Raw genomic sequence first — 27,109 nt, forward strand, 5'->3', positions numbered from 1 at the left:
GAGAACCTTGTTTATGGACAATTAACCTTCATTTCTTCTTTGAGTGTCCTCTGCACACTCCCACTCTTGGGACTTGAGTTTAGTCAGCAGTATATAAGAATTTCAGAGCAGGGATTGGCAACCTTTGGCATGCGACTCATCAGGGAAAGGTGTTGGGAAGTTCTGTAGGCCTCGGGTAATTGTTACCATCGCCTTAAATCGAGGCTGTGGTAAGCAGGCTCTGGCAAGATTGGAGTCCAGGATGGCCCCAATGAAGTCCATTCTCTGTGTGGGAACCAGAGTGGATTTCTCTGTATTGATCATCAGGCCTAGACTCATGAATAGGTCCCTGACGATGTCCACATGATGGGTGACTTGTGCCTCGGAGGTCCCTCAAATGAGCCAATCGTCGAGATACGGAAAAACGTGTATCTGACGGCGGCGGAGGGACGCGGCGACTACAGCCATGCACTTTGTGAATACTCTTGGGGCTGCAGAGAGGACGAACGGAAGGACCGTAAACTGGAAATGTTGATGGTTGGCTACAAACCGGAGGTACTGTCTGTGTGGAGGATAAATGGCGATGTGAAAATACGCATCCTTCATATTGAGGGTGGCATACCAGTCTCTGGGATCCAGGGATGGGATGATGGTCCCCAGGGATACCATGCGGAACTTCAACTTTATCATGAACTTGTTGAGTTCTCGCAGGTCTAGGATAGGTCTGAGACCTCCCTTCGGCTTGGGGATTAGGAAATAGCGAGAGTAGAACCCCTTGCCCCTTTCGTCCTTTGGTACCTCCTCTATGGCTCCCATGGCAAGAAGCGTCCGCACTTCCTGTGAGAGGAGTTGCTCGTGAGAGGGGTCCCTGAAGAGGGACGAGGATGGGGGTGAAATAAACTGAGGTGGTACCCAAGTTCCATCATGTGTAGGACCCCATGATCCAAAGTTAGCTGGGACCACGCAGGGAGGAAAAAGGAGATATGGTTGTAAAAGGGAGGGAAAGGATCCTGGAAAGTAACTGGTACGCCGTCCTCGGTTGCACCTTCAAAAGTTTGGCTTTGGCCCCGTAGGTGGCTTGGTGGGACCCTGATTTTGGCCCCCTTGGGGTCCTGACTGCCATCTACGACCGGCTCAACCACACCTTCTGTCGAAGTCCTGCCTCTGTCTAGGCGGAGGGTAAGGGCGGTGAGGCTGGGGGCGGAAAGGCCGGCGCTGAGTCACTGGCGCGTGCCTGCCAAGAGAGCACATAATGACCCTGTTGTCCGTCAGGCTTTGCAGCATAGGGTCAGTCTTTTTAGAAAAGAGGCCTCGACCGTCAAAGGGCAAGCCCTATATGGTATGCTGTAGTTCCAGCGGGAGGCCTGACACTTGAAGCCATGAAATGCATCTCATGGCAACTCCCGAGGCCAGAGTCCTGGCTCCGGAGTCTGCTGCATCCAGCGAGGCCTGGAGGGAAGTCCTCGCCACTTTCTTCCCCTCCTCCAAGAGGGCAGCAAACTCTTGACAAGAGTCTTGAGGGACTAACTCCGTGAACTTGCCCATCGCCGCTCAGGTGTTATAGTTGTAGCGGCTAAGCAGGGCTTGCTGGTTTGCCACCCAGAGTTGGAGGGCCCCTGCACGGTGTACCTTACGGCCCAGTAAGTCCACGCGCCTAGCCTCCTTCGATTTTGGAGCCAGAGCTGGCTGGCCATGGCGTTCCCTCTCATTGACAGACTGTACGACAAGGGAGCAGGGAGGAGGATGGACGTACAGGTACTCGTACCTCTTAGAGGGCACCATGTACTTGCGCTCAACCCCCCTGGCAGCGGGTGGAATAGAGGCTGGAGACTGCCAGATGGTATCAGCATTGGCCTGGATCGTCCGGATGAATGGTAAGGCCACTCTTGTGGGGGCATCAGCTGACAGAATATCCACCACCGGGTCCTCTATCTCCAGTACCTCCTCTACCTGGAGATTCATATCAAGTGCCACACGTCTCAGGAGGTACTGATGGGCCCCCAGGTCAATTGGAGGAGGGCCCGTGGAAGATGTCCCCGCCACCACCTCATCAGGAAAGGAGGAAAAGGAGAGGCCAGGGACAAGCGGGTCCTGTGTGGACTCTTGCTCTTGGATGACCTCCGGCTCCAGTGGGATCTGGGAGTCTGGCAGCTGAATAGGCGCTTCCGCTGTACCAGTAGGAGGCGGGCAGCTGATAGTCACCTCCGGCACCTGATGCTCCAAAGGAGCAGAGCGAGATGGGACTGGAGGTACACCTTGGGCCTGATGATATGCCCAAAGTATCCAGAATGATCACTGATGGGGGCCTTGATCTTAGGCCTGGGTCTCCTGGAAGATTCTGGTGAGCACATCGGAGTCACGGTCCTGTGCATAGGAACTGTCTGCATGAGAGGACACTGATGCGTGTCGGGATGGCCAAGGAGGGGCTGAAAACCTCTGGGAAGAGTCTCCCTCTATGACTGATCTTGCTCTGTGTGGCACCAGGGATCGGTACCGGGAGCCATAACAGTACCGGGAACGAGATCGGGACCAATGACCGGAGCAGGGCCAGGAGGTCAACCAGGATCTCGAAGCTCAGTGTCTGGAGTGGCTGCGAGAGTCACGGTGCCTGGAGCTGGATTGGTGCTGAGAGTACCGGGCCGGCGAATGGGACGCTGATTGGTACTGCGAGTGTGACCGGTACCGAGAAGGGGATCGGTGCCGAGACTGCGATCGGCGTCGGGACTGGGATTGGCAATGGGACCAAGGCCGGTGGGATCGTGATCGTGAGCGGTGCCGCTCTGCGGTGCCGACAGAGGGTGGTCTCATCAAGGCCGGCTTGCCTTGTATGACCCGCACCGGCAGTGCTGGGGGTTGAGGCAGGGCAGACTCTGTCATTGCGATCAGCTCCCTCGCCGTGGAAAATGTCTCCGGCGTGGAGGGAATAGTGAGCTCAACCACGGAGCTTTCAGGTACCGGACTCGACGGCCCTTGCGGGACTGGAATCGACGGTGCCAACGTTGTCGGTGCCGCAACAGGTGTAGGGGCCGGGCGGTCCGATGTAGCTGGGTGCTCTGGCTGCGGTGCAGGTGGCACGAAAGCAGCAGGAGTCTTATGTCTCTTCACCCACAGGTAGAGAGAAAACGGTGCCGCGCAGACACCGGTACCGGCGATGGTCAGTGCCAAGAGGCCTTAGCAGTACCAGTGCGATCCCGTGCCGAAGGAGCACTTCTGCCAGTGGATTGTCCAGCGCTCGGTGCCGAGGGCAGAGGAGTAAGAGCTGCCTCCATCAGGAGCTATTTGAGATTAAAGTCCCGCTCCTTTTTCGTTCTCAGCTTGAAGGCCTTGCAGATCCGGCACTTATCAGCAAGGTGGGATTCCCCGAGGCACTTAAGGCAGGAGTCGTGGGGATCTCCTGTTGGCATCGGCTTGTGACAGGCCGAGCATGGTTTGAAACCCGGTGAACCGGGCATCAGCCCTGGCACCGGGTGCGGGGAAGGGGCTAATCCCCGAACCCCTCTTAACAATATACACTAACAATGTTATAAATACGAACAGGAATTAACTGCAACTATAGAAATTTCAACTATATACACAAGAATAACGAGAGAACTACGAGTAGCTAGGGAAGTGGAGATCAGCTAAGCCACACACTCCACTGTTCCAATGACTGACACGGGCAGTAAGAAGGAACTGCAGGGCCGTTGGGTTGGCAGGGGTATATATCCGGCACCATGGCAGCACCACTCTAGGGGGTGACTCAGCCGACCCACCAAGTGTTGCTAGGGTAAAAATCTTCCGATGAACGTGCACGCGGCGCACGCACACCTAATTAGAATCAATATGAGCAAGCACTCGAAGAAGGTATATGACGTCTTCAGCAACTGTGAAGGCATTGGCAATGATTTCTTTTCACTGGAAGCTGCTTTTAGGAGAAAATCAAAGACACAGAAACACGAAAATCCCTTTGTGATGGGATGTCACCCCGGGGTACAGTCCATGAAACATGGGAACCGCTGCGCGCCTCTACGACACACAGCTGGGTTAGCTCTATTTTCACACTGCTTGGTTCGAGACACAGTTAGCCTCACCAGGCCCTGTTATCATCCAACACGACAGCAGGCGGCATCACTCACCTAAACTGAGCTATCAGAGTGCAACACCAGACAATCTCCCAGCTCCCCAGGAACACGCCCCCTGCTAGAGCATAAACGCAAAATTATACCATCTTGCACTGCACAGGGATCTGTACAATGTAAGCTCATAAATAGTTCACTTTCCCCTCTATGTGGGAAAGATATGCAACAAGCTTGTGTTAACCAAGCTGAGAATTTTCCCCAGACACCTCACTCAAAGGCACACTGGTTTAGATAAAACAAAATATCAGTTTATTAGCTACAAAAAGATAGATTTTAAGTGATTATAAGTGATAGCAAACAGATTAAAGCAGATTATCTAGCAAATAAACAAAACTGCAAACTAAGTCTAAACTACTAGAAAGATTGGATATGAATTAGCAATTTCTCACCTGGCTGATGATACAAGCAGTGCACCAGGTTTCCATACAAAGGCTAGAAATCCTTTTAGCTTGCAACCTGCACCTCCCCTAGTTCAGTCTTTGCTCCTCAGGTGTTTCCAGGAGTTCTCTTGTGTGAGGAGCGTAGGGTGACCAGACAGCAAGTGTGAAAAATTGGGATGGGGGTGGGGGAATAATAGAAACCTATATAAGAAAAAGACCCAAAAATCGGGACTGTTCCTATAAAATCGGGACATCTGGTCACCCTAGAGGAGTGAGACCCCTAGATGATGTCACACCCCAACTTATACAGCTTTTACATATGGTGGGAATCCTTTGTTCCAAAAACAGTTCCAAGCCTAGTGCATGGAAAAATATAGGTACCCAAAATGGAGTTCAGTATCATGTGGTCTGGTCATGTGCCCTTGCTGAGTCATAGCAGCCATTACTTACAGGCAGGCTGAAATCTTTATAGGAAGGGTAAGCTTTTTCACAGCCTATTGTCTTTGTTGATGAGCCGTTAAGCACTATCTAGCTTCATCACTGTTGTACCTGAAAGACTAGCTCTGGGTGTTTTCCAGAGTAAGCACATTTGAAATACAGCTCCACAGTCAATATTCATAACTTCATATATTAAAATGATATATGCATACAAATAAGAATCATATTCAGCAAATCATAACTTTTTCAATGACATCTCACATGACCCATCTTGTACAAAATGTATCTTAATCATGCCATAATCATATCATATAATAATTTCACTATGATGAATATGTGGTGTAGTGGTTTTCTTCTCAGAAAAGCTGCCACTATTCACAGGCATTTTGAAAAGACTCTGGGTGCAGCGGAAAGGCCAAAGGAAAGACCTTGTACTGGAAATGGTTCTGGTCAGTGGTGAAACGCAGGTACTTCCTGTGTGATGGTCTTACCAAAATATGAAAGTAAGCATCTTTTATGTCAAAAGCAGCAAATCAAAGAAAAGGACATAATAATGGAACCCAGAGTTAACATTCTAAAGTGAAACTTTCAAATATATGTGCTTAGCTTCCTCAGATCCAAGACTGGGCAAAGACTTTGTAATATTTGGATTAGGAAACAGTGGCAGTAGAAACCCCAACTTCTGAAATTTACCAGAACCTCTTCTATCAGTCCTTCCCCAAGTAAAAAGTTGATTTCAAACAGTGGCATAAACAGTCTCCAAAGAATAGGGGGATCGAATCCAAAGTTGGTTTGCTGCTCTCTAACCCCATGTCAAACTGAAGGTCTATCTGTCAGAAGTAGTGAAAGATGAATTCTTTTGTCTCAGCTTAGACTTAAATGGATGCCTTCTATACTGGTGTTAGGATGATGATGATGACTGCTGCTGTTATTGCTACTGGTAGTATTGTCTACCTCTGTTGGAATATCAAGAATAATGAGCACAATATTGTCTGATATCTGAAGGCAGGTTTAGGAATTCTTCTCTTAAAAAGCTATAAGAGACTCAGGGACCTGGCAGCTGTCTAGTCTCTTTCATTTTCTCTAACAATTCATCCATTTTTGAGCCAAATGGATCATCCCTCTCAAAAGGAAGATCTTCAATCTTCAACCTCACTTCTTAGGGCAGAGAAGGTGTGTGTAGCCATGCATGTCTGTGGATAGTTACTGCTGCAGCTGATATCGTCCTGATCTTGATGTATCGAAAGCATCAAAAGACACTCTCAATGCATGCATAGCAACATTTAGACTCTCTTTAAAAAGAGCATTAGACAGTCTGCAGTGTTCCTCAGGAAGATTCTTTGTAAAAAAGAGAGATCTTGTCCTAGAAATGAAACTGTTATCTGTCCAAGACAGCTAGGTAGTTAGCTATTCTCATGTTCACAGAAGCTGAAACAAACACCTCTCTTCCATGCAATCTAATTATTTCCCTTTTCTGCCACTGGAGTAGAATGTAAAAGTCCCATTCTTGAACGTTGCATTGTTGCAGCTACTACAAGAGAGTTAAAGGGAAAATGAACATGGAAAAAAGAAAACTCTTCATATGGGATCTCATACAACCAATCAGTTTTCTTAGCAATCATATGACATGAAGATAAGAGCATTTCATGCTGATTTTGCTGGCTGGCAGAGACCTTCCCAAAGAGGCAGAGATACTTTCTCAGTAGATATATTCCCCAGTATAAAAAAACAGGATAAGGAGTTTCCTGAAGTAAACTGAAGGTCATTTTAACTTAGACACCATTCTGCATACTGATTCCTGTAGTTCTATAGCATCCTCAGATAGTGAGAGAGCTGAGGCTACTCCAATATTTTCCTCAGGGGAGGATTTGCCTGTGGGTTCGAAGTCTTGATGCACAATACCAGCTTGTGAAAACACATCAACTTCTTTCTCATCACGGAGAATATCCTGAATTTTTGTAAGGGACCTATCTCTTGGTCTCAGATCCAATGGTGTAGGATCTGAATGCCTGGGATCCAATACATTAGTATGTGCTGAAGTTTCCTTGCCTCAGTGTGGAATCAAGGTCATCACAGCTGAATGAGGTTGAAATGGAAGCCCTGGAATTGGCTAGTATGGCCAATGCATCCAGGAAGACACTTGCTACTCATGCCAATTTGTCCAGTTCTGTAGCATCTCACAGTAATGAGGAAATATCAACTTGCAATAATCTTTGTCACAAAACCAGCCTTGAGGTCGAGGCTGCAGGTAGATTGATGTATCCATCTCCTTTTCTAAATGTGGATCAAAACCCAGAACGGATAAGGAATAAGGTATTACAGAGGTAGGGAACCATAGTAGCAACAAGGGTGAGAGAGTCTTTCTAGGTGAACCTATAGGTATGCGGGGAGGAAGTAGTAGCATCACAGAAGATCCACGTGTTGAGGAATCTACTCTGTTTTTTGTGAGGGAAAGCATTGAGTTGGATCCTTATCCAAATCTCTCTCTTCTGCTGAAGAAGTGTGAAACTGACCTGATAAATGCAGTTCCACTGGTACCTAAGTGGAAACTATCACTGAAGGTATCAGTGTTGATACAAGAGAGAGATCTATCTATTTATTAGGTCCTGACCCAACAGAGTGATCTTGGTCTCCAATCAGTTTCACATCTGCATGTTTGCAATCTGAAGGATCTGATGAGTTCCCTGAATAGAAGACAATGCAAGACCCAGAAAGGTGCTTGGTCTTGCTTCTTCTTCAGAACTGAAGGACCTGGTTCCAAAGAGGCCTCAAGCATGGAACGCATATTGTTTAAGGCCATTTCTGTTACTATGTTCTTTTTTTGGAAGCACGTCTGAGGTTTTTGTTGCTGACTGGGCAATCTTCTTCATTTTTGGATGCTAAAGAAGGCTCAAGTGCATCTGTGGTAGTGCTTGGAAGGAACTGAGGCAGTAACTGTTTCCATGCCCCCTTTTATAGCCCCATTCTCAGAATATGCTCAAACACTGATGGGAGGTGTAAGGAGGAGGCACACGAATGCTCAGAATAGGCATTGCTAGAATAAGTTTGTACCATTCAACGTCACCAGTCGGCACATATCCCAAGAGTGGCAATATGCTGAGGACATTCAAAGGCTTGGTCTACACTACGCGTTTAAACCGATTTTAGCAGCGTTAAACCAATTTAATGCTGTACCCGTCCACACTACGAGGCCCTTTATATCGATATAAAGGGCTCTTTAAACCGATTTCTGTACTCCTCCCCGACGAGAGGAGTAGCGCTAAAATAGGTATTACCATATCGGATTAGGGTTAGTGTGGCCGCAAATCAACAGTATTGGCCTACAGGCGGTATCCCACAGTGCACCACTGTGACCGTTCTGGACAGCAATCTGAACTCAGATGCACTGGCCTGGTAAACAGGAAAAGCTCCGCGAAATTTTGATTTTCATTTCCTGTTTGCCCAGCGTGGAGCTCTGATCAGCACAGGTGGCGATGCAGTCCCAAATCCAAAAAGAGCTCCAGCATGGACCATATGGGAGATACTGGATCTGATCGCTGTATGGGGAAACAAATCTGTTCTAGCAAAGCTCCGTTACAAAAGACGAAATGCCAAAGCGTTTGAAAAAAAAATCTACAGACTACACAGTGCTGCGTGACAAGCGTAACGGGAAGCCAGAGACTCAAATGGACGCTCATGGAGGGAGGGAGGGGGTACTGAGGACTCCAGCTATCCCACAGTCCTCAGCAGTCTCCAAAAAGTAGCTGCATTCTTGGCTGAGCTCCCAATGCCTGTAGGTTCAAACACATTGTCTGGCGTGGTTCAGACAATGAACCACGCCACTGGTTGGTTGGCGGGAATAGATCATCAATTTACTCCCCCTCCCACGTGAAAGAAAAGGGAAAGAAATTGTTTCTTGACTTTTTTTAATGTCACCCTATGTCTACTGAATGCTGCTGGTAGACGCGATGCTGCAGCAGTGAAGAGCAGTATCCACTGCTCTCCCCTGCACGGTGGCAGATGGTGGAGTAGGACTGGTAACCGTCCTTATTATCAACCCGTGAGTGCTCCTGGCTGGCTTCAGGTGAGGCTGGCTGGGGGCGCCTGGGTGAAAATAGGAACGATTCTCGGTCATTCCCAGTAGATGGTACAGAACGGCTGGTAACCGTCCTCATTATAGCAACCGGGGGCTGAGCTCCATCAGCCCCCTTCCTTTCCTGTGTACAGAAAAGATTCTGTACTGCCTGGACTATCATAGCAGTGGCATGCTGGCTCCTCTCCCCCACACCGCTTAATGTCCTGCCTGGACTGTCATAGCACCGGGAGGCTGCCTCCCCCTCATTTTATCTCACTAACAAGTCATTGTTTCTTATTCCTGCATTCTTTATAACTTCATGACACAAATGGGGGGGACACTGCCACGGTAGCCCAGGAAGGTTGAGGGAGAAGGGAAGCAATGGGTGGGGTTGTTGCAGAGGCACCCCCCGTGAATGGTATGTAGCTCATCATTTCTGCGGGATCTGACACGGAGCAGCTGTGCTCTCTGATACACTGGTTCTCTAGTACACTTGCCCCATATTCTAGGCAGGACTGACTCTATTTTTAGAAACCATAAAGGAGGGATTGACTTGAGGAGTCATTCCCAGTTTTGCCTTTGCGCCCCCGGCCGATCTCAGCCAGGGGCACCCATGATAGCAGCAGACAGCACAGAAGGACAGATAACCGTCATCTCATTGCCAATTTACACAGGTAGCAGACGGTACAGAACGACTGATAACTGTCTCTGCTATCATGCAAAAGCAAATGAATGCTGCTGTGCAGCGCTGGAGTATCGCCTCTGTCCGCGGCATCCAGTACACATACGGTGACTGTAAAAAAAAAAGCTGAATGGGCTCCATGGTTGCCGTGCTATGGCGTCTGCCAGGGCAATCCAGGGAAAAAGGGCGCAAAATGATTGTCTGCCGTTGCTTTCCCAGAGGAATGACTGACGACATTTACCCATAACCACCTGCGACAATGATTTTTGCCCCATCAGCCACTGGGCTCTCAACCCAGAATTCTAAGGGGCGGGGGAGACTGCGGGAACTATGGGATAGCTACGGAATAGCTACCCACAGTGCAACGCTCCAGAAATCAATGCTAGCCTCGGACCATGGATGCAAACCGCCGAATTAATGTGCTTAGTGTGCCCGCGTCCACTCGACTTTATACAATCTGTTTTATAAAACCGATTTATGTAAAATCGTAATAATCCTGTAGTGTACACGTACCCAAAGAAGCAGAGGTCCCTTCCTAGCCACAATTTAATGCCCAGGAACAAAATGTAATTGATTAAAGCCTATTTTCAAAATGTTTTCATTTCTGTGTTTGTAACGTTTCAGAAAACTGGCTCTGATGAGTTTAGCACAGCAAGGGGACTGCTGCTGGAGATTTAAGCAGCTATTAAAAAAAAGTCTCTAGCCCTTTTCCTTGCAGACCTAAAGCTCAAAACATAATTTGTTAAGGAAGCTTGATGGTCAGAAGAAGAGTTTTCCCACAGATACCCTCATAAAGGGTTTCCTTCATCTCACAAGTGGGTTCTTCCCTCATGCAGACCTCAGGATGTCCTGCAAACAGAAGAAAAAGAGCTCTGCTTCTGCAGAGTTTAGGAGATCTGTAATAGAGGTAGCAGGATGGATCTTAAGAGGTCAGAAGCTTAGGATGGGAAATCAAGAGGCCCGTAGGAGAGGGTAACATCTAGTGAGTCTGAGAAGCATGTCTGTCTTCTTTACGAGCTTTAAGAGGCTCACAATAGGCCCAACCATATGCTGAATCCTAGAAGGGTCACTGGTGGCCACATTTGAAAGTCCAAAAGCCTCTTTTGTGTTATAGGGAGATGACAAGTCTGTTCTAGATCACTGGGAAGCTGATGAATCTATTCTGACTCTGAAACAGAGGATCCTCAGTGGAGGGAGCCCCAAGGAACCAACTCAGATTATGGAAGTCCCCTCTGCAAGGCCTTCTAAGATTCATGAAGGCTACTGACTGTCCCTCCTAATGCTTGCATGTGTGCAGGATGGATTTCGAGAGGCTCCAAAAGAGCACAATTAAGGATTTGCAGGGGATGGACACAAGCCTCTTAAGGTCAACATGGTTTGGGGCCTTGGTGAGCATCTTGAGTTTCATGAGGATGCAACTCATGATGTACCTGCAAAAGTTAGCAGGAGGTGGGCACTCCATCACAAAGCTCACAGGGTGTGGAGGCTCTTGTTTGGTTAGCTGGTTGACTGGTTCAACAGCCTGCTAAGACTTGCTGGGGTTAAGGAGGGGAGCCTTTACTCTCTGGAAACCCCTACCTGGAACACTGGGAGCAGTACAATACATACAAAATTTACGTAGAACACTAGGAAGACTGAAACACTATTTTTCAAATTTTAATTTATCATTTTCCTAATAAGCAACCGAAAGCACACACCCACATTACACTCACTGACTTACCTCTCCAGCAATGCTCTCCTCTCATCCTGATTATTTTGTATTGTTGCTTCTAAAACTGCAATCTCCCCACGCAAATCATCCGTTTGTTTCTCTAGCTCACTGACCCTCCTTTGACTGCTCTGCCACTCTTTCTTCATTGTAGCGAGATTTTCATTCAGAGCTGTGATCTGCATCGTGAGCTTGGCTTCCACCTCCTCACGTTTTCTGTTTTCTTCTTCTTTCTCTTTTATCTCTGTGCGCTGAGAAAAAAGGAATCATTGAACAACGAGCTATCAAATAGCTCTGAGTTTGTAACCAGATTGGTGTGTTATCAACTCCAACATCAAAATTAAAATGATGGTAACACTTATCTCTGGTACATCTGCAAAACCATTTTTGATATTTTACAGCTAACAGGGAGTTATTCGGGCACGTCTTTTCAAAGAGTGACTTTTTCTAATGGAACAATGTTCCTTATAAGTGATAGAAAACCAGATTCTGCCCTTCTGGTATTGTTCAACTCTGGCAGAGAAATGAAAAACCGTGTACTTACAATTTCAAATCTAAATTAGTTTTAATTCATAAATGGCTATTATACGAAACAAATGCCTGCTTATGGTCCCACTATGGATTTGTATCTGTTTGTCAAAATAGTGCTGAGCCTATTGTACCTGAGTTTCCCTACAACATAATCTGTCTCACATTGAAGGTTTTTGGAAATATTTACAAATCATTGATTAAAAATGTAAATGCCATGAAATTAAAATTAAGTATGCCTCTCTCCTTTTTTGGAAGGAACCAGAGATGTGCTAAAGACACATAAATTCTATACATGCTCACCAGTTTAGTTTCAATCTCAACACATTCCTTCTTCAGTTCTTCCTCTTTTTTTTTCAGCTGATCTTTGATAATTTGCTGATTCTTCTTCTCCTGTTCAAGAGCTAAATTCATGTTATCTACTTTGCCCTGCAGCTCTAGTTTCTGTTGAATCAATAGCTGCTTCGCATCCTTTAGATTTGTCATCTCCTGTTAAAATACAAGTTTAAACTATCATATAAGGTCTAAAAATAAAATGGTAAAACTTATCTGTGAACTAACTTCAGACTGAGGATAACTATTTCCTGGGATAGGAGAGCAAATGTCTTTATGGCACAAAATATCAACTGACTGTGACACTATAAAAAAAAATTAAGTTCGTTACCTAGGTTACAAATTACATCTTAGATTACCACAAACAGGAAAAAAAAATTCTAATTTACTTCTCCAAGAAAATAGTGGAAATTATGTTTGCTTACTTTCTACCTTTCTGTCAAGAAGTAGCTTTGTCAATTTCACTTTTCTTTAAGTCAGATTCTAATAAATTTGACTGTCAGGTTTTCTGCACTAGGTAAGTGTCGCAAGGTGGGAGTTACAAACCCTGTGGTGGCAAGAAGGGAATTTTTATTTATTTAATCAATCCACTGGAAACAATTACTGCATGGGAGCGTTTCTACAGGTCTTAAGTTTGTAAATATTTACCTACATATTGTACTGGAAATAGGTGTGCTAACTTTTCGTAGAACACATTCCATTGAAAGTCAAGACAAAACATCACAAGGATAAAGTCTTTTTTCTCCTTTCAAACCCATGGGTGGATGATATGGCCATACTTGATTTCATAAGTGGAGATATTTCTGGTTTCAGTCTGACTGCAACCACAGAGAACAAGAGGTGAATATTAAGCTGACATCCCAGTTTGTGTGTGTTTTAAAATTCTCTGCAGCTCTGTAAATTCCTTCTTTTTTTAGCACACAGGTTTCAGGAAGTGTGTGACAATTATAGTTAGTGTTCCCAAAATCAAAATATATTGGGCATTGAATTCTCTGCAAGTAATCATCATTTTTAGACACTGGATCACAAAAGAACATCTAAAAGCCATAGTATTTTTTTTGTATTTCCATAGAACTTATAAATATTCAGGCTATTTTAAAATTAATTTACTTTAATTAGATTGTAAGCTCTTTGTGGGACAGACTGTGTCTTCGTTTATACTCACAAAACCACCTACAACATTGGGGAAGCCAGCAGAAGCAAATACATTACTATTAATAAATATAATATGTAATTAAATGTAGAAAATGTAGCCAGGCTGTCTTTTAAAAGTGTTAGATTTCAGAAGAGACAGAAAAGATTTAGAGATGGTAAATGTAACGAGCACTTATAATACAAACAAAGACTACAAAAAATAATTCAACATTCTATCCTCCAATTTTTCTCTTTTTCTTTTCTCTCTCTCTCTCTTTTTTTTTTAAAGTGAAGTATCCTTAAAAAGATTCAGTCTTGCCTCAAGAGTGCTTTTTAAAATAGTTTTAACAAAATTGGTTTAACTAATATTGGTTTGGTATGTTAATGTTGCAATAAATTACAAGCACTTAAGAGTGACAGGTAGGTACATTTTTAATGAATGTACACATTTCTTTAATTAGGAGTGTCGCTTTTAAAAATCAGAGTTCAGGTTGGATACAACCACTCAAAAACAGCTTAAAATCCTCCCACGCCGATAACGTCACACTTTACATAGCTTTCCTTATCAGTGAGAACATGTACCTTAATAAAACTAAGATGTTGGTTTTGCTTTGGGTTTTAGGTTTGTTTCTTGTTTTGTTGTAGGGCTGGAAGAGGCTGTTTAATTTCCTCACTTCTCAGAATTTGGGGGCACAGAGTGAGAACTTTTCCTCTTGTCCACTTTTTATTAAAACACTGGGAGAAAGCCTGGATATTTAATTGCTTAGAGTCATCTATATAAAAGGAGACAGCAGGGTCTAGAGGTTAGAGTACAGAATTTGAAGTCAGGAGACTTGGATCACAACCAACTGACCCAGTCTTGCTGTGAGACAATGGAGAAATGACTTGGGCCTAATCCTCAAAGGGACTTAGGGATTGCAACTTCTAACTTTTAGGCCCTTGTCACCTCAGAGGAATCTACAAACCCTAGTTAAGGTGCCCAGGCTCCCTACAGAATACTTGGGGAGAGAGAGGCATCTAAGAATGGGATCCACAGAAGCTAGTACACTAGGCAGGGGGCTGCCTAAAGTAGTCAATGGGAGATGCTGAGGAGAAAGGTGGGTCCTAGCCCTGCCCCTCTCAGGGAGTGAGGCGCCTCAATCTGGACTGGAAAAAGACACCTATCACCTAACCCACAGCCAAGGACCCTCCCCTGGAGTCAGGTGCATAAGCTGTTTCTTACAGAAGTGATGGCAGCGCACATCTAGCTCCTCACAAAACAGCCAAGGACCAGAGGGGAGGGAAGGCCTCCCTTATAATCTTTAGTCCAATGGTTAGTGTACACAGTCAGAGTGTGGTAGACCCCAGTTCAATTACCCCCTCTGCCTGATATGGAGAGGGAAATTAAACTTGGGCCTCCTGCATTGCAGGAGAGTACCCTACCCACAAGGCTATAGAGTCATTCTCACTCTCTGGCCCAAAGCATATTTAATTATTTATACTCAGTAGAACAGCTTCAACAAGAGACACTGATCCACATCAAAATAACCAATAGCCCAGTGCTCTGAGAACACCAACTGGACGGGGCCCCACAAGATAAGCGGGGACATCTATCTTCACCTGGTTTGAGGATTCTCCTGGGGCTTAGCCATGAGAATAGGTGCCTGGAAGTCTAGACTGAGGCGTTACGTACTTACCCAGTGGCAGAAACTTTGGCACCTGGGGGACTTTTACAGAAAAAATTTAGGCACCTACAAAGTTAGGTGGAAGCTGATCAGAGGTTTTAAAGATCTCCATGCTTCCTAAAGTTTGGACTGGGGTGCCTGATGTGGGAGTTGGCTCCTAAGTACTTTTGTAGGTCTGGGCCTTAATCTCTTTGTGCTTGAGTTCCTTCATGTGTAAAATGGAGATAGTAATACCCATCATTGCAAAGCAATTTGAGATTCTCTGACTGAACGTGTTATGTTCATGCATTTTCTTATTACTATCTGTAGTTCCAATTTGTGTCTCAACATACCTTCTCAAATTCTTGCTTGCAGGTCCTAAGCTCTTCACTCAATTTAGTACTGTCTTTTTCCAGCTTACTCTTTATTTGCTGGAGCTCTGTTGTTTTAGATTTTTCATTAATCAAATCTTTTTCTTTCAAAGCCTTGGGAAAAAAAAATCAAAAGGAAAAATGGGACCTCATCCAGACTTCCACAGTTATCAAAAACCTCTTGATTACAAAGATTGCTGATGGGAGAATGATTGTATCAGACCTCCATCCACAATCATTTTGTCTGATCTTAGAGAAAACCCTATCATTTAGTTTAATCTTTAAAATCAATAATCTGTTTTTTCTTTTCGCATTCATTTTGTTCAGTACATGTCCCCTAGGGGATAATTAACTTATGCTGAAATTGTTTTAATATATTCTGCCATTTCAACTATTTGTTTAAAATCTTTTATGTATCAGTGGTCCAATAAACTGCTGTAAGCACAGGTATAAATTGCATTAGTACAATATTTCTAAATGTGTTTCCATTAGAAAACAGGAAAGAGGAGAAAGGTAATGGGAAAAGGAAGTTACCTTGTCTTTCTGGATTTCCTGTAACATTTTGTTCTGTTCTTTCAGCTGCTGTTCTTTCCTTGACACCTCCTGCTCCAGAGTAGACTTTATAGTCTTAAGTTCTTGGATCAACTGATTAAGGTTACCAATTTGATTTCTGTTTGAAACTAATTCCTCTTGAGCCAGAGCAAGTTTCTCCTCTGTGGACTAATTAAAAAAACAGTTCTGAAAATCGTCTGTCAAAGCCATTTCAAGATCTCCAAATTAGTCACAATAATTTAAACACATCTTATGCATCTGCATGGAAAGACTAGCTTCTGGTGCATAGTACTTCATTTTAAAATTTCAGTAGAACACAGTTAGTAGACTAACATCTGGGGAAAGAAAAACTTCTCCAATAATGTTTCCAGTAATAGGAGTTGGAGTTTACATGTTTCAAATGCATCAAGAAGGAAAATACACAGTAAAAAAATTAATGCAAAACAAATGAACTTATTTCTTCAGGCACTTGAATTGCTCTATTATTATAGGTAATTGTACACATGAGAAATAGATAAAGTGGTAGGATGAGATTTTTCAGAAGCATTCAGTGCTATCTAAACTCTGTTCCTGTTGAGTTTTTCCATAGACTTCAATGGGAAGAGAGTTAGGCCCATCACGAGTGCTTCTGAAAATCCCACCTGTCTTGTAGCAAAGTCCCAAACTCTCTATGGTTTCTCTCTTTCCCTCATATGTCTAACCTGTCTTCTTGGAAAGCAAGTTCTTTACATCCTCTTGTTGGGACAATGCCTATAACATTGTGAGAGCAACAGTAAAACACATAAGTAATAATAAGGTAACTGGAACTGAATGAAGTAACTGTTAAGTTGTAATTAACAGCTGTTGAGCAATAACAAGAGAAGCAAATTGAACTTTATCTTAGGGGAGGGCAAATCAGGAGCAGAAGTAATAATTTCAACACTTTGTCATAGACAAAAGAGGTTGCAATTCATTTCCAAAAGGTACTTTGAGAACAGTGTCTGAGCTAAGCAAGAGCAAAGGAAGAGACAAATTATGTGAAAAGGTGCTAGGTGCGTAAACACACAAATTATATAAAATTGGTTCAAGTCCCAATTAAGAAGACATCTCTATTAACCACATCTTAATTAAGTGGCACTTGCTCTGTGTAAATTAGAGCACATAGTAGACTGCACTTTAACTTCCAAACTTCATATAATACAAGTAATTATTGAAAATTTATTGAATGACATTATTCAAAAATATTTACACAGTATACAGTACAGCATACGCTGACTGCTATGTTTTCTCTCACCAATTTTTAGAGCTTCTTGGTCTGCGTATGCACAATTAAAATTCCAATCATTGCTACCAGTAATGGTAAATTTAAAGGAAAAAAATCTGGTGCAGACAAGGCTTACTTAAGGCTCACTATTCATTGATGCTAGCACTTGAAAATGTTTTTTACTCAACACAACTGATAACCACTTAATTTCCACCAAATAAATTAAAACACTACAAGAAACTCAAGTGTTAAAAATAAAACTAAAGATTTAATCCCCTTCATAGAGTGTGTGTTTGTTAAACTCATCATCTCCTCTCGCTCAAAGTAAACTGTGGCTACTGTTACAGTGTTCCAAACTCTTGTGATGTTTTCAGAAGCCTCACAATATTTGGTGTTCTTCTTAAAGCCTCAGCTTGCTGGAATCATGAGATTGCATGAGTACTCAGTTTAAAAACAATTCTTGCTTTCATGGTGGTGCAGAAAAGCTTGAAAAGTCAGAGGCAAATAAAAAGCCTCAATATTTTTAGATTTCGTGATCTGTAAGCCCAGTTCATAAATTCTGAGCCCTTGAGGTTGGTGAAACTACTTTCGTAACAGGAGCACTTCAACAGTAGTGTTTGAAAACAGAGTTGGCTACATCAATGGAAGGAACAGATGGTGACTCAAGACAGTAGAACTAAGGAATATCAGAAAAACGACCTGTTTTTCAGTAAACAAATAAATAAATAACTGAACAATGCTTAAGGTCAGATTTATTGTTACCACTTAGAATCACAAAGCTTCAGTAAGAGGATTATGTTGAGATTTAAGCACAGAGGGATGGTACCTTATAAAAAGGCATATTATCTTTATGAAACTTAGACAATGAGCATATCCCAAACCATATTCAAAGACAGGTAAAAAGGAAAAGAATGTAAGGGTATGTCTACACTATGGGATTATTACGATTTTACATAAACCGGTTTTGTAAAACAGATTGTATAAAGTCGAGTGCACACATCCACACTAAGCACAATAATTCAGTGGTGTGCGTCCATGTACCGAGGCTAGCGACGATTTCCAGAGCGTTGCACTGTGGGTAGCTATCCTGTAGCTATCCCATAGTTCCCGCAGTCTCCCCCGCCCATTGGAATTCTGGGTTGAGATCCCAATGCATGATGGCGCAAAAACAATGTCGTGGGGGATTCTGGGTCAATGTCGTCACTCAATCCTTCCTCCGTGAAAGCAACGGCACACAACACTGGTCTACAATCTTTGCGAAGTCGTCTGCTTCAGAGATAAAATGTGGTATTTATTATGTATTTTGATGTGCTGAATTCAAATATGACAATTAAAACAACTGATGGGCTACTGTTTCTAAGATATTTAAGTTTTTACATTTTATATCTATGTATATTGTGTAGATAGTAGAGTTTTAATCATAAATTGTAAACCTAGGTCTTTTCATGTGTTTATGGTTGCCTTACATGATAATATTTCACCTGTCCTGTTTATGTAACACTTTAAAAATCAGCAAAAGGGTTATATATAATTAAAATTTATTATGAAACAAAAGGCAAAAAACTATTATGTACATAGTTTAGTCCTATTCAGTGTCTACTCGGCGCTTCTTGGCTTGTCTCTTGCATTCATTAAATGGAGCATCTCTTGTCCCTGTCCAGCAATAGTCTGCAAGCATTGATGGGCTCCATTTGCCCTGATAGCCTGCCAGGAGATTCCACTGCTGTAGTTTGGAGCCCAACAGCTCTGCCTTACTCTTGGGTAGTTCCAAATCCCTGACAAGGTCATTCAGTTCACCTTGTGTTATGAGATGTGGTTCAGAGGAGGAGGATGGGAGAAAATGTGGGTTCTGTGACATTGATGGTTCAGGACCAGAAGTTTCATCCTCTTCCTCTTCCTCATCTGACTCAAGTGAGAATGATTCTGGTGCATCAGGAACCGGCAGTCCTTCTCTGTGGGGTACTGGGCATATAGCTGATGGAATGTTTGGATAATGCACAGTCCACTTTTTCTTCTTTGACACACTTTTCCCAACTGGAGGCACCATGCAGAAGTAACAATTGCTGGTATGATCTGTTGGCTCTCTCCAAATCATTGGCACTGCAAAAGGCATAGATTTCCTTTTTCTGTTCAACTACTGGTGAAGATTTGTTGCACAAGTGTTGCAGCATATGTGTGGGGCCCACCTCTTGTCCTGATCTCCAATTTTGCAGCCAAAACAAAGATGATAGGCTTTCTTAACCAGAGTGGTTATACTGCGCTTTTGTGATGCAAAAGTCACTTCACCACAAACATAGCAGAAGTTATCTGCACTGTTCACACAAGTACGAGGCATCTCTGCTCACTTTGGCTAAACAGAAATGTGTCCTTTTGCAAAATCAAACACTGACAAATAAGAGAGCACGACACTGGATGATTTCTAGAGCTGATATAGGGCAATTTGTTCAGCAGAGTGATGTAAGCTTCGTCATGATTGCATCATCCATGACGTCTAGGAATAACATGATGCAATTCATATCATGTATGACGCAATACCAGCTTCAGATTGCATCATTCATTGTTTTGCCTAAAAAGCAAGTACTGTCCAAACCCAGTCATAGATTTATTCATAGATCCAGTCAAAGATGTAGTTTAGTCATTTCTGGTTTAAATTGAGATCCCTTCCCTTTATAACTCACTTATCCTCCGCCATTCCCAAGTCAAGGGTCGTATATACTGACCCAATAGCATATCTTGAAAACTAGAGCCAATCAACAATTTTAAGCATCATTTTCATTCTCAGTGACCCAGAATTAGTAAAGTTGGACTACATTTATTTCAGAAGCATTTTGGCTGTAGAGCAGTGCAATCATTTCGTGCCCTTTTTCCCTGGATTGCCCTGGCAGACGCCATAGCATGGCAACCATGGAGCCTGTTTTGCCTTTTGTCACTCTTTGTGCACTGGATGCTGCTGACAGAGGCGGTACTGCAGTGCTACACAGCAGCATTCATTTGCCTTTGCAAGGTAGCAGAGATGGCTACCATCCCTATTGCACCGTCTGCCATTGTAAATTGGCGATGAGATGACGGTTATCATCATTTTGTACCGTCTGCTGCTGTCATGAGTGCTCCTGGCTGGCCTCGCTGAGGTCGGCTGGGGGTACGTAGACAAAAATGGGAATGACTCCCCGGATCATTCCCTTCTTTATGTTTTGTCTAAAAATAGAGTCAGTCCTGCCTAAAATATGGGGCAAGTCTACTAAAGAGCCAGAGAGCACAGCTGCTCCGAGTCAGGGCCCCAGAGATCCCACAGAAATGATGAGCTGCATGACATTCTAGGGGGTGCCCCTGCAACAACCCCACCCGTTGCTTCCCTCCTCCCACATCTCTCCTGGGCTACCGTGGCAGTGTCCCTCCATTTGTGTGATGAAGTAATAAAGAATGCAAGAATAAGAAACACTGACTTTTTAGCGAGATAAAATGAGGAGGAGGCAGCCTCCAGCTGCTATGATAGTCCAGGGAGTACAGAATCTTTTCTTTACACATGAAAGGCGGGGGGGCTGATGGAGCTCAGGCTCCAGCTACTATGATGAGGATGGTTTCCCAGCATTTTGAACCATCTGCCAGGAATGACAGGGAGTCATTCCCATTTTTACCCAGGCGCCCCCAGCCTACCTCACCGAGGCCAGCCAGGAGCACTCACGGGATGATGATGTTTTTTCACCATTTTGTATCGTCTGCCATCAGGAAAGGAAGGGGAGGGGATATTGCTGTTCAGCGCCGCAGCACCGCGTCTACCAGCAACATGCAATAGACATACGGTGACATTGAAAAATGGCAAGAAAAGATTTTTTTCCCTTTTCTTTCACGGGGGGCGGAGGGGTGGTAAATTGACGAGATATACCCTGAAGCACCTGGGACAATGTTTTTGACCCTACAGGCACTGGGAGCTCAGCCAAGAATGCAAATACTTTTCGGAGACTGCGGGGACTGTAGGATTGCTAGAGTCTTCAGTACCCCCTCTCTCCCTCCATGAGCATCCATTTGATTCTTTGGCTTTCCGTTACGCTTGTCACACAGCACTGTGCTGAGTCCCTGCTGCGGTCTCTGTCTATCATAGCCTGGAGATTTTTTCAAATGCTTTGTCATTTCGTCTTCTGTAATGGAGCTCTGATAGAACAGATTTGTCTCTCCACACAGCGATCAGATCCAGTATCTCCTGTACGGTCCATGCTGGAGCTCTTTTTGGATTTGGGACTGCATCGCCACCCATGCTGTTTAGAGCTCCACGCTGGGCAAACAGGAAATGAAATTCAAAAATTCGCGGGGCTTTTCCTGTTTACCTGGCCAGTGCATCCGAGTTCAGATTGCTTTCCAGAGTGGTCACAATGGTGCACTGTGGGATACTGCCCGGAGGCCAATACCGTCGATCTGCGGCCACACTAACCCTAATCCGACAGGGCAATACCAATTTCAGCGCTACTCCTCTCATTGGGGAGGAGTACAGAAACCGGTTTAAAGAGCCCTTTATATCGATATAAAGGGCCTCGTTGTGTGGATGAGTGCAGGGTTAAATCGGTTTAACGCTGCTAAATTCGGTATAAACGCGTAGTGTAGACCAGGCCTCAGTCATTAAAACCTGCTTCAGTATCTGGTAACAAATAAAACAGAACACAGCCCAACAGTAGAGCTATGGCAATATCTCCCAAGATATTTTAAGTGGACACTAAACTCTCTTCAAAACGTGCAGTGAAATCCTGGTCCCGTTGATGTCAATGGGAATTTTGCCCATTGGTTCTTGCAAAGGCCTTTATGATGTGGGAGACTGCCAGAACTCAACAACGATGACAACTCAGACTATGACATTTTAATACTAGGTGAAAAACTGCCCAACCAAAATCAGTGGGAGTTTTGCCCATTACTATTTCATCCATTATTTTTAACGGGCCAATTTTAACATGCACACTACAGTGTCCTTTTCTAACTAGTATCCTCTTCAACAGTAGTAAATATTCTTTAAACAAACAGATAATTACTCCAATGTATAACACACTGTTTGTGTGACTGTCTTTCTGTATGAGTAGCAGTACCCTCCGTTACCGGATTGAATGTCAGACCAGCTTAAATATTAATGTCCACACTGACATCTTAGATCCTATCTAGCTTATAGCTATAATACTGCTACACAAGTATGAATACTTAACAGATAAGCTCCTTCGTTTTCAGTTTAAACTGATTTTTAAACTAAAAAATCCTGGGTTTTACAAAAAAGTATTATTTATTTTTTCCTGATGTTCATCCTACCTTTGTTTCATTCAAATATATAAAAAATAACTTATTCTATTACAAAAATAGACTATAGTGCATGATACTATATATATATCTTCTTCTTGGTAGTCTATCAATCTGATGATGACAAATCTGTGCAGATCATCTATTGTTGGTCTCATCGTGTGCCCTCTGATGACTTTACAAGCCAATTCTAGAGGTGCACATTTTGCTGCAGATGGTACATGGGAAGTTCGCGGTCAGTGGACTGTGCGCTGCTGATGCTCTGTGACGTCATTTGCGTGCCTCTTGTAGACGCCGGCAGAGGTCTTCCTCAAAGGCGATGCAGGTATTTCTAACTGTTGCACGCCACTGTGTTCTGTCGCTGGCAGCGTCCTCAAGGTCCCTTGGTTTGATACTGAAGATTGGCTTTGATGGTGTCCTTGTAACGTTTCCATGGACGACCTATATGCCAGATGCCCTGGGAGAGCTCACCATACAGAAGCTAACGGGGGATTCTGTTGGCATCCATGCAGTTGACATGACCAGTCCAGCACAGCTGTGACTTCATGATCATCATTTCGATGCTTGTCATCTGGGTTCTCTTGAGGACCTCGAGATTGGGCACTTTGTCTTGCCAGCAGATCTTCATGATGTTGCGGAGGCAGCGCATGTGGTATGCTTCAAGCTGCTTGATGTGACACCTATATAGTGTTCATGTTTCGCACCCGTACAAAAGAGAGGAGAGAACAACAGCTCTGTACACAAGCAGTTTTGTTGACATCTGGATGTTGTGGTGGTTTAAAACTTTGACATGCAGACAGCCAAGTGCCTGGCTTGCTTTGGATATTCGTGCATTGATCTCATTATCCAGTGATCCATCACTGGATATGACGCTACCCAGGTATTTAAAGTTCTCCACTACTTTAAGATGAGTGCCGTCAATGGAGATACTCGGGACAGAAGCATTTGATCCAGGTACAGGTTGAGAAGAACTTCTGTCTTTCTGAGGCTGATAGTTAGTCTGAAGAGTTGTGAGGCCTCAGCAAACTTGTTGACAATGTGCTGAAAATCATTTTCAGTGTGAGCCATGAGGGCACAGTTGTTGGCAAAGAGTGCCTCAAAAAGGAGTTTCTGCACTGTCTTAGTCTTTGCATTCAGGTGATGGAGGTCAAAAAGTGAACCATCGTGCCAGTATTTCAAGTATATACCTCGGTCCAGATCTTTCATTGCATGGTTAAGGACGTATGCAAAGAACAGGTTAAATAGGACAGGTGCGAGAACACATCCTTGTTTCACGCCCTTGGTGATGTTGAAGGGGGCTGATGTGGCTCCATCAGACAATACTTCGCCTGTCATGCTGTCATGAAAAAGGTGTATAATCTGGACAAATTTTCTTGGGCAGTCAAGTCGTGTTAGAATGGTCCAAAGGGCTTCCCTGTTGACGGTATCAAACGCCTTTGTCAGATCTATGAAGACAGCATACAGGTGCATGTTCTGTTCAATGCACTTCTCTTGTATTTGTCTGACAGCAAACACCATGTTGACTGTGCTCCAGCCAGGCTGGAAACCATATTGACTTTCAGGTAGATTTGCCTTGGAAATACTGGCTATTAGGCGGTTCAAGATGATGCGGGCGATGATCTTCCCACCAAAGGAGAGGAGGGATATGCCTCTCTAGTTTCCACATTCTGCTTTGCTGCCTTTGTTCTTGAAAAGAGAGACAACAGTAGCGTCAAGGAGGTCCGGGGGTATGTTTTCATCCTCCCAGATGCTGATGATCACGCTGTGGAAAGCTGCTAATGCTGCTGGACCTGCTGCTTTGTATCTCTCTGCTGGTATGCCATCTTTTCCAGGAGCTTTTCCTGAACTCATCTGGCTAACAGCTTTCTTAATCTCATTTATAGTGGGAGGAAAGTAAAGATCTGTCAGAGCAGGTTGTTGTGGAATTTCATTGAGGACATTATTATTCACGGTTGATGGTCTATTGAGAAGCTTGCTAAAGTGTTCTTGCCATCTTTCGTTGATGCCTTCTTTATTTTTAATCAGCGTTGTGTTGTCTGATGAGAGCAATGAGGTGGTCCTTGGTTTAGAAGGTCCATAGACAGTCTTAATAGCACTGAAGAACATTTTTGAATTGTGAGTCTCAACATAGTGCTCAATTTCTTTGGCTTTGCTCTTCCACCAGTTGTCTTGTATCTGACGGAGGTCTTTCTGTTTTGCTCTGAAGGTACTTGAAATGGTCCCGTTTAGAGACTGAGGAGGGGTCATTCTGCCATTCGATAAAGGTTTTTCTCTTTACTTCCAGTGCTGAGCATATTTCTTCTTGGTTTTCATCAAACCAATCCTGATGTGTTCTTTTCTTTGGTCCAAGAGATGTTATTGCTGTGTCAGTCACTAGCTGCTTGAACTGGTCCCACTTTTCGGTTACAGTACCGATCAATTGTCCATGGGATGTCAGTTTGTCATCAAGACTCCTCTGGAAATTGTTGAAACAATGAGCATCCTTCAGTTTGGCTATGTTGAAAGCAGGTCGCACATGCTTAGGGTGTTTGTGCCGAGAGGGAGCGATGTGAAGTTGAAGAGACATCCTGACTAATCTGTGATCTGTCCAGCACTCTGCGCCTCGCATTACTCTGGTGATCATTACGTCTTCGATGTCTCGCTTTCTGACAATGGCATAATCTATCAGATGCCATTGTTTGGACCTAGGGTGCATCCACGTCGTTTTGTATTTGTCCGCTTGTTGGAACAGAGTGTTGGTAATGTTCAGGTCATTTTCAGAACAAAGGCTCAAAAGGAGTAGTCCATTTATATACATATATATGTAAAAAAATTACAAGAATACATTAGTCGGTGTGTATATGCAAAAATGCTTGTTGAAGTAAGGCTATGTATTAGTCTAGAAGATGCACACAATAAACAGGCATGCACGCAATCTCAGAAGCATGTGCACATCTCAACATACTGATGAATCTCATGCCCACCATGCACACATTTCAAGCTGTTAGCAGATAATGGTTTAAAGATCTGACACACTAAAATGGGAAGAAAATGAAAATCTGTGTCAGAATACATTTCAGAACACAAGGAAATATTCAAAAGCTTAAAAAAACAAAAACAGGAGAAAAGGGATGCAGTTGAGTATCTGCACTGAAAATGGTGTGGCCCAATTATTAAATGTAAATATTTATAGGCTAATAGTTCTCAGTCTACAACAGTAAACTGTATATTGAAATAAAAAGTTTTAGTTTCAGATTAGAGATATATTGTTTTCTTAAACTTAGAGGTGACATTGATTTTGAATTCTGTAGCAAACCATACTGAATTTGTTCATCAAACCATTCATCTACTGAATACTTTTTCCCCTCTCCTTCCATCCACCAAAATAGTCCCTGATATTTACCCAGAAAAATGATTAACAGTTTTTTCCCACTGATTTTCACCTATTTTGTTGTTATAATAATAAACATTGATAAACTCCCAGGAAAAAATAAATAAAATAAAAACCAAAAATGAAGGGTCCTATTAAACAGGTTAATGCTAGTTTAATTTTAAGTTTTTAGAATTCTTTAAATTCTTGAATAAGGAATAAAACAAAGTGCAAATTGGGTAGGTAATGAGATCAATGTGATATTTATTAGAATGTTTTTAAACAGGGAGTGGGAAAAGCAGATAAGGCATTAGAAAATATTTTGAGGACACAGTATGTACCGGGTGGCAGTGGGTTAGGTGCACTAGTCTTCCTGCTCTTTTTATTACATGTGTAGTTTGAATTTGAGGGTGTGGAGGGTGGGAGGGAAGGATTACTAGCAAATACACAGAGAAGAAAGGTCAAATAAAATAAAAAAGACACCAACCAGGAAGACTATGCTATGAAGCAAGGTAATTCCCCAAATACATTCTACTGCTGGCATAGTCTATGGAAGAGACCAGGACTAGATTAGAAAAGCACCCAGACCAAGACTGAGGTGCATTTGGAAGATCTCATACACTATTTGTTTAATTCGATCCAGCCCACGGCTAGCAGTTCGTCATTTTCATGAGCACTTGTAAGCCGGCGGTGTCGGGGCTCGTCCCTCTCAGGCACGGCGGGAGCCAGGGCGCCTCCTTACACACAGAAGTCCAGGTAGGCCTAACCCCTCAGCAGGCGTTGAGGGAATAAAGGGTCTGCAAACAAAGTATATCAGCCCAGGCCCTTGGGCAGGGCCGGGCAGTAAGCAGTTCAAGCTCAGGCCTCCAGCACGCTGAGCAAACAAAGTATATCAGCCCAGGCTCTTGGACAGGGCGGGGCAGTAGCAGTTCAGGCTCAGGCCTTCAGCAGGCTGAGCAAACACAGTATGTCATACGTCCACACAGAAGGCCTCCTCAGGCCAGGGAGAGGGGGAGTCTGTCACCCTTGGGAGGGTGGCGGGGGAACGCAGGCCCTCCCACTCCACTGCGTACTTGTCTCTCGCCAGCTTCGTCTGGGGGGTCCCAGATCATGGGCTCCTCTGGGTACCAGTCGTAGGGAGGCTCAGGCAGCTCCTCGGGATCCCGGTCGTAGGGAGGCTCAGGCCGCTCCTCGGGATGCCGGTCGTAGGGAGGCTCAGGCCGCTCCTCGGGGTACCGGGCGCAAGGCAGGTCAGGCCGACGTTCCTCCGGGTACCGGGTATGAGGCAAGTCCGGCCAGCGTTCCTCCAGGTAGTGAGCGTGGGGC

General features: G+C 44.0%; 1 protein-coding gene across 4 annotated transcripts in view; it reads right to left on the reverse strand.

Moving 5' to 3' along the window:
* EEA1 (early endosome antigen 1) overlaps window positions 1-27,109 on the reverse strand; it is a 154,247-nt gene that overhangs the window by 9,116 nt on the left and 118,022 nt on the right. For 3 of the 4 annotated variants that reach the window (XM_050934256.1, XM_050934246.1, XM_050934273.1), the window contains 4 exons: window positions 15,903-16,088; window positions 15,351-15,482; window positions 12,191-12,376; window positions 11,372-11,610 (listed from right to left, as the gene is read on the reverse strand). In XM_050934256.1, the coding sequence (XP_050790213.1) occupies window positions 11,372-11,610; window positions 12,191-12,376; window positions 15,351-15,482; window positions 15,903-16,088 (743 nt within the window). Of the gene's footprint in view, window positions 1-3,693; window positions 4,605-11,371; window positions 11,611-12,190; window positions 12,377-15,350; window positions 15,483-15,902; window positions 16,089-27,109 lie in introns of those variants that run through there. The other variant, XM_050934264.1, reaches the window with a different exon arrangement.

The sequence above is a fragment of the Gopherus flavomarginatus genome, chromosome 1 (genome assembly GCF_025201925.1).
Source record: "Gopherus flavomarginatus isolate rGopFla2 chromosome 1, rGopFla2.mat.asm, whole genome shotgun sequence".
NCBI classification, from domain to species: Eukaryota; Metazoa; Chordata; order Testudines; family Testudinidae; genus Gopherus; species Gopherus flavomarginatus.